This window comes from Thamnophis elegans, chromosome 2 (assembly GCF_009769535.1).
Source record: "Thamnophis elegans isolate rThaEle1 chromosome 2, rThaEle1.pri, whole genome shotgun sequence".
Lineage (NCBI taxonomy): Eukaryota > Metazoa > Chordata > Lepidosauria > Squamata > Colubridae > Thamnophis > Thamnophis elegans.
Window position 1 is genome coordinate 64,832,928 of NC_045542.1, and position 15,784 is coordinate 64,848,711.

The following is a 15,784-nucleotide window of genomic DNA, read 5'->3' on the forward strand; positions in this document are numbered from 1 at the left end:
TAGTAATGAACCTTTAGAGCAAGGGTTTGTTTCTGAAAACTAAGTTCTCTGTGTCCTTCAGAAACTGATTTGGCATTCCCAGGGAAGATTACAGAATAAAGAGAATTCAGATAATAATTAATGATCTGAGCAAATGAATCAAGTGCATAAAGAGGAATTATCTTTTTTTCCTGACTTCTGTCGTACAGCTCTTGTGGAAGTATTTCTCAACTCTAAATATACTGATTAGTAGGGTTGCTCTGAGGTTAATCCCAGCCTTTGAAATGATTATTTTCCTTTTTGTATAGGGCTATGAGGAATTATACAAACTCTCTTCAAGTTGGCATCTTTTACCTTTACAACATTGTGGCAGCTTGTTAGCAAGCCAAGAAAATATTTCTAGTAATTCCTAGTGTATGTTCTTCTAGTTCAGTTCCAAATAAAATGATTGAGGATCTCTTTATGGTTGGTGCATGTTTGTGATTTGTAAAAGCATCTGATTATGACAGAGCGATAGACATAACTAGTGAGAAGACAAGGCCATTGGAAACCCTTTCAGTCTTCAGCTTTGTTTTCTTGATAAGAATAATGGTCATTTATTGGCTTTAACTTTTACAAAGAAGAAAAAGCCCTGCCATGTTTGTCTGCCTTCCACATTGCCTTCCCGGAGGTCCCCCATGCCTGCTTGCCTTCTGAGGTCAGCATTCAGCCAGGCCAGTGGGTGGGTGGGCAGCCCTTGGTGGAGATGCAGCCACTGCTCTGGGGCTGAGAGGGGCAGCAGCAGTGGCAGTGGTGCTTCGGGAGGGAAGGCGCCAGGTGGATGTCCCAGTCTGCTGCACCGCGAGCACCCCTGGCGCCACCACCATTCTCAGCTCCAGAGCAGCGTCTGCGTCTGCACCAAGAGCTGCCCGCCATCAGCCTTACCAAAGTGCTGGGTCCTGCAGCTCTTTGACCCCTCTTCTGCGGCTCCCTGCTGACCCATTTGCGCAATCTGCTCTCCGCCTCAAGAAGGCATGAGCCTCTCGGCAGAGCCGTGCAGCTGAAGTGCCCCTATCATTTTCTGCGCACTGCCTGGGACTGGCTGGTTTTTGTGATTCTACGTCCTTCACAGGACACTCAATGCCGCGGTCCCCTTCATGTTGGCTCAGGAAGGAGGGGAATGGGGAGCAGCAACAGCTCCAGCTCTCCTCCCTGCATCTGGTAACGGCAGTTGCTGCTACTCCCCATTCCTCTCCTTCCTGAGCCAACACGAAGGGGACCGGGCATGGCAGGGCTTCCTGTCCCTCGCTTAGCCACCCGCCCCTTTTAGGGATGCAATTTGTGTGAGAGTGGGGTGTGTTGGGGTGCAAGACGTACGTCTTACTTGAGACTTGCAGTTCTGTCGCGTTCCTCGCCATTGTGTCCAGGGAAACACGGTGTAAAAAAATCTACTTGCGACTTTGAGAAGTTTGATTTAACCCGTGAGAAGTTTTTTTTTACAACGTGTTTCCCTGGACACAATAAATAGCAAGGAACGCAACAGAGCTACAAGTGTTAGGAAGACATGCGCCTTGCAGCCCAACATGCCCCACCCCAATGGTAACAGCAGCCTGGCTGCTTCCCTTCCCTGCCATCTCTTTATTGAGAGGGGTGGCAGGTGGGGTTGGGGAGAAGCAAGACGTGTGGAGTGAGACATGGCTCTTCTTGCTGTCTCTTCTCCCATCCTCAGCGGGCATTACAGGTTTCCTCTGCGGTTTCCAAACCCCCGGCTGAAAGCTGCTGGAAGTGGAGAACAGGTCGGTCAGGCTAGCCACCTGCTGCCGAGTCTTCCAGGAGCCAGGGCAGAGAGTCTTCCAGCAGCGGCCACTCTGGGAGTGTGCGTCCCTTCCTGCTCTATGGTTTCAGCTCCATGTGGGGCAGCTTTGCCCTCACCACCTCTCTGCCCCGACTGCCACAAGATTTTCTGTCCCGGCTGCTAGAAGACTCATGGAGGCTTCAGGAGGACAGGCAGGAAAAGGAGGACAGGCAGAAAAATCCCTCTCCCAAGCCTTCAGCCTTTTCTTAAGCTCAGCACAGACTGAGAAAAGGACAGACGAAAAAAATCCACTCCCTATTTTCCTGCTAAGTCTTCAGTCCTTTCCTGCTGAGCCTTTAGCGTTGCAATCCTGGGATACGCTGAAGGCTTGGGGGAAGCCTTTTCAGCAGTCCTGAGTCATCCTGAAGCCTCCCCACCACTTGGTTTGCGGCGGACGGCTGTGTGGCTCGGTTCTGTGGGCATAGCTTGGTGGGCGTGACTCAGTGGGTTGCTGTCAGTGACATAAAGTTGGCCATGACACCCCCCTACCAAGCCATGCCTACCAAGCCACACCCACAGAACCAGTAGGGGGAAAAATGGATTTCACCATTGATGAGAAGCTAAGTGTCTTCAAAGAAAAACCAGAAAGTCCAGTTGCCTCTTGAAAAAGCATCTTTGGGACAACCATGACCTGGATGACTGAGAATCTCCATACTCATTAAAGTGAGTTTTGCTGACAGCTGAAGAGCACTAAAGTCATTTAAAGTGACAATAACTACAGATCCTCTCTGTAATAGAATAACACCAACTGAAAATTCCATCATGGCCACCAAGCAAGATCGGGAAAAGGTGATGCTCGACATAAGAAAAGTCTCAGAATTGGTGATTAAACAGCACTTCCAACATTTCCCCCCCTATGGCAACTGCTAATTAAATGCCAGTAACTTCTCAGGCAACATGAGGACATAAGACTTCCTCAGTGATTTGGGGAGTAAGAACTGTTCATCCCACAACTTGGTATATGGCTGGGAAAGAGGAACAACTATAAAGGGGGAAAGGAGAGTTCTAGATTGCAGAAGAACTGATTGACTCTGGCTCTGCCTGTCATTTCACGCTCTAAGGAGACGAAATACAGGAATGCCTGAACAGCCTCTCCCTGCTGAAAGGTGAAGTGGGCCTGAGTACAACATTGTTTCTTCCAGAAATAGAAATCACATGCAAAGGGACCTTTTTTGCCTTATAGACTAGTTTTGTGGCAAAAGGCTAGGCAGCAAGGGAAGATCTGGGGTACCTACCAGAAGTGGGTTCCGGCAATCACTACTGCTGGTTTGCTCGTGGCCGCAGCCGCGTGCTTCTTGTGCACTGTATGCACATGCGCACTGCAATAAAAATTGCTCTGAGCATGCAAGAAGCAAAAAACCAAGATGGTGGCACCTATGACGCCATCCGGAGAACCAGTTCGGGGGCGTGGCAGGCCTGGGTTGCTGCCGGTTCCAGCAACCCAGGCTGCCAAACCACTACCGGTTTGGCCAAACCAGTCCAAACTGGTAGGAACCCACCACTGGTGCACTCCCCCCCGCAAATGAAGCAATGAAAACACCACCATCACCATCCATCCATTAAAGAAAAGAGTCTTCTGCTTTTAGAAGCCCTTTGTTTTATATTATTCCTAAATGTAGTCATTTCTTACCTCTTCTAGAAGACAAGCATAGAAAAGATGGTCTGAATAAGATTAGATATGTGAAAGGAGCCCTTAGCAGGAACAGAACCTATTCAGACTTCTCAAAAAACTTGAGCAGCCTCACAGTTGCTGCCATTAATTGAATCCCACCTGCAATTAGGCAAGCTATCTTGATCCAAACTATTTCTGGCTTGGTTCCTCTGAGCCCCAAACCTAGTTACTTCCTCCTCTTCAACTTTCCCCTGCCCATCTCACCCCTAGCCCCAATCATTGCACCCTTTTTTTAAAACTATTGCCATCTGGCAGACGGAACAGGACAATAAAAACAAGGTCAAATAGGCTGAAAAACAGCTTCTATCCCAGAGCAGTAACTATGTTGAATTCTACTGTATAGTACAATACTAATGCAGTACCAGGGGTTTTCAATTCAGTTGTGTATAAAGTGAAGGATGCATGTTTTTATTTTTACACTTTATTCATTAAACATGAAACTCAGCCAACTGAACATTAAAAATGCATCACAAATACCATTGACTGGTGGTAATGGTTGATACGGGTTTCTGCCAGCATCCTAGGTATCAACCAAGTACTTTCTTAAAATATAAGAGGTTCCAAGTAGCACAGGTTTTTTTGCAGTTCCACTGGTGTTATTGCATGAAGCTGCAATTTGTTGATGTATCTTATAAAATTCTTGGACATGGTACCAAGTGCCCCGATGACAATGGGTATCACATTATTATTATTATTATTATTATTATTATTATTATTATTATTATTATTATTATACAATTGTATATTATTATTATAGCCAGTTGTTTCGCCGGATTTGGCATTGGTTACTAGTCGGGCCCCACCCAGGGGCCTAGGACGTCGTAACGTATTTTCGTAATATGCGTGCAGATCCAAGCAGTGCGGCTTTTTGCATTTGACTGATGGTGATTTTGTCAATTTTTAACTGTTTTAAATGTAATTCCAGTGCTTTTGGTATAGCACCAAGTGTGCCAATTACCACTGGAATTATCACTGCTGGTTTGTGCCATAGTCGTTGAATTTCGATTTTTAAGTCCTGGTATCTTGCGATTTTTTCATGTTCTTTCTCGGCGACCCTGCTATCACCTGGTATTGCGATGTCTATGATTGTGACCTTATTTTTCTCAACCAGTGTGATGTCTGGTTTATTATTATTATTATTATTATTATTATTATTATTATTATTATTATTATAATACAATTGTATCACAGCGGCCAGTTGTTTCGCCGGATTTGGCATTGGTTACTAGTCAGGCCCCACCCAGGGGCCTAGGACGTCGTAACGTATTTTCGTAATATGCGTGCAGATCCAAGCAGTGCAGCTTTTTGCATTTGACTGATGGTGATTTTGTCAATTTTTAACTGTTTTAAATGTAATTCCAGTGCTTTTGGAATAGCACCCAGTGTGCCAATTACCACTAGAATTACCACTGCTGGTTTGTGCCATAGTCGTTGAATTTCGATTTTTAAGTCCTGGTATTTTGCGATTTTTTCATGTTCCTTCTCGGCGACCCTGCTATCACCTGGTATTGCGATGTCTATGATTGTGACCTTATTTTTCTCAACCAGTGTGATGTCTGATGTATTATGCGCCAGTATTTTGTCGGTGTGTATACGGAAATCCCACAAGATCTTGACCATCTGATTTTCGGTGACTTTTTCAGGCTGATGTTCCCACCAGTTTGTTGCTGTTTTAATATTATAATTTTTGCACAAATTCCAATGGATCATTTGTGCTACTGAATTGTGCCGCAATTTATAATCAGTCTGCGCGATTTTTTTACAGCAGCTGAGTATGTGATCAACAGTTTCATCAGCTTCTTTGCAAAGTCTGCATTTGGCATCATTAGAGGATTTTTCGATTTTGGCCTTAATGGCATTTGTGCGGATAATTTGTTCTTGCGCAGCCAGGATTAGTGACTCTGTTTCTTTCTTTAATGTACTTGTTGTTAACCATAACCAAGTTTGTTCCACTGTCCACTTTATCTTTTTTTTTTCTTCCAGAAATTGGCCATACAGTGCTTTGTTCTGTCAACTCTCCATTCTTGATTTTATCACATCTTTTCTGTATTCTTGTTTCGTCTGTTGGACCTTCAATAGATTTTTGTTCTTTACTTCAATTAATAGATGTTCTTGACTTTCTTTTAAATAATCAGCCAGTGCATGTTTTTCTTCTTCAACTATTTGCTTCACTTGTAATAATTCTCTGCCACCTGATTTTCGGGGCAGGTATAGTCTATCAGTATCACCACGTGGATGTAAACTGTAGTGCATTGTCATTAGTTTCCTGGTTTTTCGGTCCAAAATGTCCAAATCAGCTTGTGTCCAGTTAACTATACCAGCTGTGTATCTTATAACTGGTATTGCCTTGTTGTTGTTGTTGTTATTATTATTATACAATTGTATCACAGCGGCCAGTTGTTTCGCCGGATTTGGCATTGGTTACTAGTCAGGCCCCACCCAGGGGCCTAGGACGTCATAACGTATTTTCGTAATATGCGTACAGATCCAAGCAGTGGGGCTTTTTGCATTTGACTAATGGTGATTTTGTCAATTTTTAACTATTATTATTACTATTATTGTTGTTGTTGTTGTTGTTGTTGTTGTTGTAATCTTTGGTGAGATTCACAGCCTTTGGAGCTGGTTGGTAGCTCAACAGCTCGAGTCCTAACCAAGGACCTAGGAACTGTTAAGGTAACGTCTGAGGATATAAGCTGTTCCAAGTAGGGTGGTTTTTTGTAGAATCATTTTGTAGAATGTTCAAGTCTGATAAATTTAGAATTTCCAAATAGCGAGGTAGCCCTTTAGGTATTGCTCCAAGGGCTCCAGTTACTAACAGGACAACACATGATTTCCTTTTCCACAGTTGCTCAACTTCATTTTTTTTTGCTGCTTATCTTCAATTTGCACATCACCAGGTATTGCAATATCAATGAACCAAACTTTTTTCTTTTCAACTATTGTTATATCAGATGTGTTGTGGGCCAAGTGCCTGTCAGTCTGAATTCTGAAATTCCACAAGATCTTTATTTTTTCATTCTCTAGAACCTTCTCAACCTGATGTTCCCAGTTGTTTTTGCTGTACTCAAATCCAAACTTCTGGCAATAATGATGAGGAGGAGGAGGAGGAGGAGGTTGAATTTTTGCCTTCATGCAGTTTGGGGCTAAGGCTTGTTCTGTTCTTGAGCTGCCAAAATAAAGCCTTCTGTTTCTTTTTTCAGTGCTCCTGATCTTAACCAGTTCCAAATTAGCTTTTGGTCAGCTTTGCCTTCAATACTTTTCAAGTATTGGTTATGCATAGCTTTGTTTTTCCAATTTTTCAGCTCGCTTCTCAATTACTTCTTTTTTTTATATTCAGCTTTTGACTTAGTTGTCTTTAAAAGGCCTCCTTTATTTACTTCCTTAATCATTAGTGAAGAACCCGCTTGTGTGCCTCCCAGTCTCACGATGCCCTGGCCCACAACCATAGAGCGTACACCCAGAGCAGCCACTGCCGGAAGACTCGGTTTGGAAGCTGCCAAAAAAGCCATGCTGGGATGGTTGTGGCAGCAGCGGAGGTGCTCTGGCTCTGGGGAGAGCTGGGCCAGGGCATCGTGAGGCTGGGAGGCGCACGAGTGGGAGCGGAACAGCCGCTTGTGCAACCCCCCCTCTTCAGCCGTGCAGAGCACCTTTCACTGGCATTTCGAAGGTGCCAAGCCGCAGGAGCTGGGCGGCGGCAAACAGGTGATCACACGGCTTGGCTTGGCAATACCCCTAGGTCAGTGAATGGCATTGTGCCCAACTGGAAAGGGTGTCATCTTTTCCTCCCCCCCCCCCCAAGTTCCCGTGGCTTGGCACCTTCAGGATACCGCTAGGTTGGTGAGCGGCGCTCTGCCTGGCCGGAGGCGGGGGGTTGTCCAGAGAGCTTATTTATGGGGGAGGACTTATATTTTTGCACACCAGAAAAATGTGGCATGGCCTTATTATCAGGAAATGTCGTATTTTCAGGGAAACACGGTAGGACTTGAAGACTGTAGTTTATCTTGACATGAGTTCTAAGGGAGTTGACTTGAAGGCGCTGCTATTGTGATTTAGCGAAACTGAAGAGAAGCTAAACTGGTTTTTTGAAAAGTAAACTTATTGTAAGGTTGGGGACAAGGTTTGCTGAAAAAATACATACAGTACATATAATCTTTTGTTTACAATACCTCTTTGAATGAATGGTCAATCTATGTGGGTTTAACCAGAACAGGATACACTTCTTGGTTAGATTGCAGAATAGATTTTCTTCTAGGTTGAAATATCCCAAGATCAATAAGCAAATGTTAGTAAAATATTTGGTTTCTTAAAGAACAATGAGTGTGGGTTATGGCTCCTTTAAATCTTAAATTGCTGCTATGGGTTAATTTTATAGCACTTCACAAATCTACAAATCACATAATAGATTCCAGTGTTTATTTATTTTTAACTTCCTGAGTGTTCTGTGTGTACAGGCACCTGAGTGCATAATGACCACACACACACATATATAGAGCTGCCAAAGTGCTACTGGCAGCTTTCCTCCAGATGCAGTTGCAGGGACATTGAATGTGTTTTCCTTTGACCAGTTGCTGTCTGCAAGTTGTGTCTACCTTTCTCTGGCTTTCCCACCCCCTCCTGGCTCAAGGTCCCCCTCCATTCCAGTAGAGCTGCCTTCTTGATTTTCAGACAGGCTGTTCTGAGCCTTCTCTATGCTTCAGATGGATCTCATCCACCGCTGACCGGCTTCAATTATCTTTCTCCCTCTGAGTTTCCATGACAACTGGACCTCGTCAGAGGCCTATCTTTGGCTTTGGGTAAACTTTTTGTTGGCCCTCGCTTGCACAAGATTCATGGCATCTGCTTTAGATTTGAGCTGCTGGGAAGCAGTGGTCAGCCGACAACTTCTGCAGGGTGGCTAACATTTTTGGCAAGAGGGTGGGTGGGTGGTGCCTGTGCCTCATGTGACAAGCTGGATCTGCCTTGTAGTTGGTCTGGTGTTCCCATTCCTTGCCTGATCCCTCTGTGGATTGGCAAGGCCTGGCCAGTGCATAGGACGTGCTGTTCAGGCTTGGGCAGAAAAACAAACAGGCTTTCTGCGTTGCTATGGCAATGGCAGGCTGTGGGCAGAGGCTGGGAGAGGGCTCTGAGGCCCCTGGATTTGAGTGGCCTGTTTGAATGATTCCAGAATGACTATGGATTAGAAAGGGGGCTGCCTAACGCTCCCACCAGCACTCCTTGGGTTAGCCCAGGGATGAGCTATTAATTTTCCCAAGGAGCCACATGAGGAACAGGGACTGTTTTGGAGGGCCAAACCAACAGGACCAACTCACTACTGTGAAGATTTTTTTCAATGCAAATTGGAAAAAAAATAACAGTTCCCTTTAAAATCAAAGCAATGCAGTTGTATTGCATGCATGGTATATGCTTACTTATATTTGACTTCTAATTTCTGATTGACTTCACATGGGCTGGACAGCCATGCACTGGATGTGGCCCTGGGGGAGGGGGGGGATGTCAAATGACCAGATTTGGTTAGCTATTACTTTACTGGGCCCAGACTGGTGGAAAGTTTTGAGAGGCAGAAGGAGCCAATTTGCGGGAAAGAATTGGCTTCTGCAAATGCCAGGTTTTAAAAACTGCAAGAGTTGAAGGAAGAATGCTTCAATATGTGGTTCTCTCTCTCTAGCTAGCCATGCCAAGTTTAAGCACTTTCTTTCTGGGCACAGTAGCTATTTCACCCATGTTTATATGTCAGTGCAGCGCGCTCTTTTTTTGTCTGTCAGGTGTTGGCAATATTTTTCTCAGGTGCAAGCAGGATGTTTCCAGTTTTTTTCTATTTGATTTGAATTCAGCCTTTTGTCAAAGAGTGCCTGGAATCCATGCTATGGATTCTTGAATCCTGTAAAATCCTTCATTCTTTGACTACCTTGACTAACTAGTCACTTGACTAGCTTTTAAAACTTGATTAAAAAAATGTCAGAACTCCTGATACCAGGCATTACAACAATATTTTAGAAACTACATTTAGCCCAGTCTCAAACATATATCAATATATTGGCAATGTTCAATGCCATTAAATTAAGTTGTATGCCAAATATACAAACCTGTTTTTAACTGTACCCTGTTTTCAATTTCTCTCTGTTTTGTTTTGTTTTGGTTTTTTGGGGGGAGGGGTGGTGAGTTCTGCTGACAATATCGTGTCCTGAACGGGAATAGTTCTTTTCTTAGATTTGCCTGGGATTTGTTAGTAAGAGGAAATGGTTGGCTGGAACCTGAGGCAAGGCCAATATTTAAAATATCTATTTTCAGCTTGGCAAAGGTGAATGTGGGCAGTTAGCAAAATACGCAGATGACAGATACTGGTAAACTAGGATAGTGCAAATTAGAAGAAATTGACTTCACTGAAGTGTTATTTAATGGAGGAATAAGGCTTGCAGCAAAGCGTGCAGGCTCTTAACCTATTTACAATTCTTAAGTGGTTTATGCACAAAGAATAAATATGTGAATTGGTGAAAAGAGATTCTAATTGCTCATTGAAATAATTCTTTATGGAAGTATGATATGAATAAGTCGTAATAGCCACATCAACTTGTGAAAGTGGAAAATGGGGGGAAGGGTTTGTGAAGTTTGAGGCTGCTATCTGATTGTGTTCTTTTTTGGAGGCTCTTTGCTTCAAGTACAACTTTTCTCTCCCCTTTCCTCCAAAGGCAACCTCTCTAGAATTGCTTTCTGTATCACCCTTGCAGCTATTTCTGACAAATTTCTCACACGCTACCATTTCAAAATTCTTTACTTTAGATCGAATCTGTATTAGTTGTAGGTCTTTAGAATATACGTCCAATGTATGATGGACAAAACTAATAAGCTTTTCCTCCCCATTCTGCTAGATGCCAGCCTGGTCTGTTTGGAGAGCACTGCCAGTTTCAAGATCCATGTCATCAATCACCCTGTGCCAATGGGGGTTCATGTGAAAGCACCTTGCGTGATGGCACTGTGCACTACCAATGTACCTGTCCCAAGGGCTTCCGAGGTGAGGATATCTGGTGTGATGGAATAGGGAGATAAAAGCTTCTGGTAGAAAAGTAGTCTATTGGAATGGCAGTATAACTGGGTGATTTCCAGGAAGAATGAGCCCTGAATATATACGAGGAAGTAGATCTTTGGGGGGGGGGGGCAACTTCCATATTCATAATGTATTCCCTTTTCTGTTTAGGTCAGGACTGCTCTCTGTTTGATGCATGTGCCAGCAAACCATGTGTCAATGGTGGCCGCTGTACTAACTGGAATGGCCGATATAATTGCACCTGCCCATCAGGTTACCAAGGCCGCAATTGTCGGAGTGATGTAGATGAATGTCGGGTGTCTGGTCTGTGTCAGCATGGCGGTACCTGTCTTAATACACCTGGCTCCTTTCGCTGTCAGTGTCAAGCTGGTTATACAGGACAGCACTGTGAGAGTATCTCTACCCCTTGTGCTCCTTCTCAGTGTCTCAATGGAGGCACTTGCCGTCAGACGGGAGATCTCAGCTATGAGTGTGCTTGCTTACCTGGTGAGTGAACTTCCAAAAATTGTTGCTCACCTCTCCTCTATGAGGCCGTGGTGGAGAGAGATGGTCAGCATAAAAATAACTGATGCAATTGGGTTATGTGAAATAGGAGAATCACATGGAACACAAGCTTAACTATTTGCTTTTGCTAAATTGTATTTCACTGCTTTCCTGTCAGGAAACTCATGGGAAGCTATTGAGAGCTTTGGCAGAGCAGGAAGGAAGCAATCTAAAGGGAGGCGGGGTAGGCAAGTTAGCAGACACCGCTGTGGCTGTTTGAGCCAGAATGCAGTAGGAGGCTTGGCTAATGCTTCCTCCTTGATCTAGTTTATGATCAGGAATGCAGGAAGGCCTTTCACTGCATAACTCAAGAGACTCTTTGGCTAACAATTCCTAACCAAACTTTAAATTGTATGTCATCTATCCTAGAAGGTAGCCTTGTATGTGCTTGATAGAATTCACTCCCCCAAAGGATGCATAATTGCGCATTCCACTTTAATACTGGAGTTTTTTGTTTTCCTTTCCTGAAGCTAATTTTCCCACTGTCCCCAATTAGGCTAAATTATCTTCTTCCCTCCTTTCAGGTTTTGAAGGACACAACTGTGAAATTAACATAGATGACTGCCCAGACCACATGTGCTTGAACGGAGGCACATGTGTGGATGGTGTTAACACCTACAACTGCCAGTGTCCTCCAGAGTGGACAGGTATGGGAAAGCAGGGCAAGAAACAGAATGTGATTAATTTCAGGGGGCTTAATAAAATTCTGGGCAGCTTTTAAGATCTGGTTAGAAATAATTCCTTTTCTCCATGGTATTATAAAAATATTAACTATCTAATTCGGAAATCTACCTGTTTGATGGATAAGACTATTTTTTAATCCTTCCAATTTTGGTGAAACTGTTTTATGCTGGCTTAGTGAACTAGGAACAAAGAAGAGCAATAACAACTCACAACTGGGAACAGAAGAGGAACTACAACTTTTGGATTCAACTCTGCTTTGGAAAACATTTCACTAAAAGTATCCCTTTTTTCTGCACCATAGGCCAATTCTGTACTGAGGACGTGGATGAATGCCAGCTGCAGCCCAATGCTTGCCACAATGGAGGCACTTGCTTCAATACCAATGGAGGCCATTCATGTGTCTGTGTCAATGGCTGGACGGGGGAGAGCTGTAGTGAGAACATTGATGACTGCCAGACAGCTGTCTGTTTTCATGGTGCTACTTGCCATGATCGTGTGGCTTCCTTCTATTGCGCATGTCCTATGGGCAAGACAGGTAGCTAGCTTCTACCATGCTTTTACATCAGCAGACTTTAATCAGTTTTAAATAAATAAACTGAAAAGGCAATGGGTATATGGACATTGAATAAAAAGAATATGATTATTTCAAAAGAAATAATGAACACTGTTGCTTCATGTTTTTTTCTTATTTCTTACCATATATATTTCTTCTTGCGTGGTGACCTTTTTCTTTCAGGCCTCCTTTGTCACTTGGATGATGCCTGTGTCAGTAATCCTTGCCATGAAGATGCCATTTGTGACACCAACCCAATGAATGGCCGTGCCATCTGCACCTGCCCACCAGGTTTTACTGGTGGAGCCTGTGATCAAGATGTGGATGAATGCTCCATTGGTGAGAATTTCTTTTTTTTGTATGGAGGTATTCAAGAAGGATTGGATGCATGGAATTATGCATCTTCGAAACAATGGGAGGGTCCAAAGGTTTTCTGAGATAGACTGACCTCTGCTGGCATGCCTTTGAATTGTTTTGTCTCAAGTTGTCTCTACAAGTATAATTTTGGGTCAGTCAGCCAACCACTTTCACTTACTGTTTTGCTATCTGCAGGAGCTAATCCATGTGAGCATTTTGGCAAATGTGTGAACACACAAGGCTCCTTCCAATGCCAGTGTGGACGTGGTTATACAGGTCCACGCTGTGAGACAGACATCAATGAATGCCTCTCCATGCCTTGCCAGAATGATGCCACCTGCCTTGACCGTATTGGAGAGTTTACATGCATCTGCATGTCAGGTAGGATCCCTGAATCTGACTCCAAAATTACTGAAATATATACTTAGGTTGCTGCCCGTGGTAGTGAGAATAATCTCAAAAGCAGGGGAAAAAAATATGCAGGTGACGGGAAAGGAAGAGAGTCAAATCTCTGAGAAAACTGGATTCCTTGAATGAGCTTAAGTAGTTTACTTCCTTGGTTCAAATTGTTTTTTAAAAAGTAAATTGAGAGAAGTCATTCACTGTTATTGTGAAGCTCTGTATAATAGATAAAAGGTATTACAAGTACTTTCTGAAAATAATTGAATAACCTTGACTGCTTCATATCTAGTTGTTTGCTTGGCAAGAGCCTAGCTTCTTGTGTTTTGCACTTCACATGTGTCTAATTCTGGAAGACAAAGTGGATCTTAGAGTCTGTTTTATCCATGTTTCCTTTGATGTATTGTTCTTTATTGGATTGTTGGATTTATTGAATAATAATTCCTTATTACTTTGGTGGAGAGGTGTCAGGTGGGATTTACTTAGGATTATGTGTCATTTGCCCATTGTATATCTGCAGTTTATACTATATGTTTTTTTTTCTTAAAATAAGAGATGCAGAACTATTGGAGCTACAATCCTCGTGATTTCAAGTACCTTACCCTGAAGTTTTTCTTTTTCTCTCTCTCTCTTGCTAATTGTGGATGTCACTTTACTATCATGAAACCACAATTCCTTAATATTTAGATAGCCAATATAAACTTAGATGAAGAGCTGAGGCAGAATCATTCATCAAAAAAGCTAGAGTTTTGAATGTTGCATCTTTCATAGAAATTTCTCTGCAGCATACCCTTGTTATGCTGTATACTGGGGCAAAAAGCCAGTTGAGCCTTTCAGAAGTTTCTCTAGAATCAAAGCATGCATACACACACACACCACATTTCATAGAAAGTGAGAGATGACTATACAGTTGTCCATTTCCCATTGTGGCAGAAGTTTTAAGATTGAGGTATTGCATAAATTTGTACAATGTTCATACAGACAGTTGGGAGTGCAGCATTGTGCTTGGAATATTAATGTCAGGCTGGCCTAGTGAGTGATGAGAATTGGCTGTTCTTTGTGCTTCCATTACCCCATATAGGGAGCAACATTCTCCTTCCTTGCTCACTCATTGGTTAATGCTAGCTTTTTGTACAGGCCTGGGGGAGGGGTAAGTCTTCCTAGCTGCAAATGCCTTTGGGCAGAAGGGGATAGTAAACTTCATTTTAATGTTGCAGGTTGCTGGCCCAGTATTACTCTGTCCTGGAGCCATTCCTTTTGGGATTAGGATACAGTGAAAGGACTGTAATATTAAGACTACATAAGTGGCTTCAGAAATTGCCCAATATGAATCGTATTATTTCCCTGTACAATCTTCTTTTTATAGCAAGAAATAGGAACCCTTAAAAAGGATGCCATCTTAAACTAGATCAAGCTATTTCTTGAGCAACAAATATTTTCTATATCACCTAATTTATCTTTTTCAGTAGATACATATATATATATATATCAGAAGTTCAACCTGTAATCATGCTCATTATAAATGCATATGCTGTAACTTATGTATAATGCTGTCCTACATGAAAGGATATAAGCAGGGTAGAATCCACCATTCCAGGAAACCAAACTTAATTGAAAATGGATACCATATTACAGTAGTTCTCAAACATTTTGGTCTCAGTTCTGCTTTACATCATTAAAAATAATTGAGGACCCCAAAGAACTTTGGTTTATATGGATTATATCTATTGCTATTTACTGTATTAAAAGTGAAAACTGAAGACATTTTAAAATACAGTTTATGGATTTGATTTAATTGACTGAGAACCACTACAGTATTATATTGCCTGTCATATTGGATTAGCAGATTATCTCATTTAAGTTTGAATATTCAACCTCACAGGATTGCTGTGAGAAAAAAGGAGGCAAGAGTAATGGATATGTTAACTGCCTTGAATTATATATTTAAAAAGTGGGATACAATAATAACAATAATAATTTTAATAATAATAATGTTAATAATAATGTTAATAATAATGTTAATAATAATGTTAATAATGTTAATAATGTTAATAATAATAATAATAATAATAATAATAATAATAATAATAATTGAAGATAAGCAGCAAGAAAAAAATCACAAAGTACCAGGACTTGCAAATTGAAGTTGAGCGACTGGAAAAAGAAATGGTGTGTTGTCCCGATTGTAATTGGAGCCCTTGGAGCAATACCTAAAGGGCTACCTCGCTATTTGGAAATTCTAAATTTATTGGACTTGAACATTCTGATTCTACAAAAAACCACCCTACTTGGAACAGCTTATATCCTCCAACGTTACCTTAACAGTTCCTAGGTCCTTGGTTAGGACTTGAGCTGTTGAGCTACCAACCAGCCCCAAAGGCTGTGAATCTCACCAAAGATTAACCACATAATAATAATAATAATAATAATAATAATAATAATAATAATAATAAGTAGTAGTAGTAGTAGTAGTAGTTACATAAGAGATGTGCTCAATTCATCATTTGAAATAGTATGGGTGTGCTTAATGCAGTTGGCTACTATGACTATAAGGTTGGAATGTGCTGATGTGATGAAATATTGGGATTAGAGAGAAATAATCAAGGTTGGAATTTTCAGAAGAAAATTGTTTCTGACCAGTGAAACAATAATTCTGATAACTATTAAAGCTGTCTTTGTACAGATAGTCGTTAACTTATTAACAATATGGACCTCTGAATT

The 15,784-nt window shown here is 42.1% G+C and overlaps 1 protein-coding gene across 2 annotated transcripts in view; it reads left to right on the forward strand.

The window, feature by feature from the left end:
* Nucleotides 1-15,784, forward strand: part of NOTCH3 (notch receptor 3) — a 77,945-nt gene that overhangs the window by 29,059 nt on the left and 33,102 nt on the right. For both annotated transcript variants that reach the window (XM_032238984.1, XM_032238985.1), the window contains exons 3-8: nt 10,352-10,494; nt 10,678-11,013; nt 11,595-11,717; nt 12,056-12,289; nt 12,491-12,646; nt 12,860-13,045. In XM_032238984.1, the coding sequence (XP_032094875.1) occupies nt 10,352-10,494; nt 10,678-11,013; nt 11,595-11,717; nt 12,056-12,289; nt 12,491-12,646; nt 12,860-13,045 (1,178 nt within the window). The remainder of the gene's footprint in view (nt 1-10,351; nt 10,495-10,677; nt 11,014-11,594; nt 11,718-12,055; nt 12,290-12,490; nt 12,647-12,859; nt 13,046-15,784) is intronic.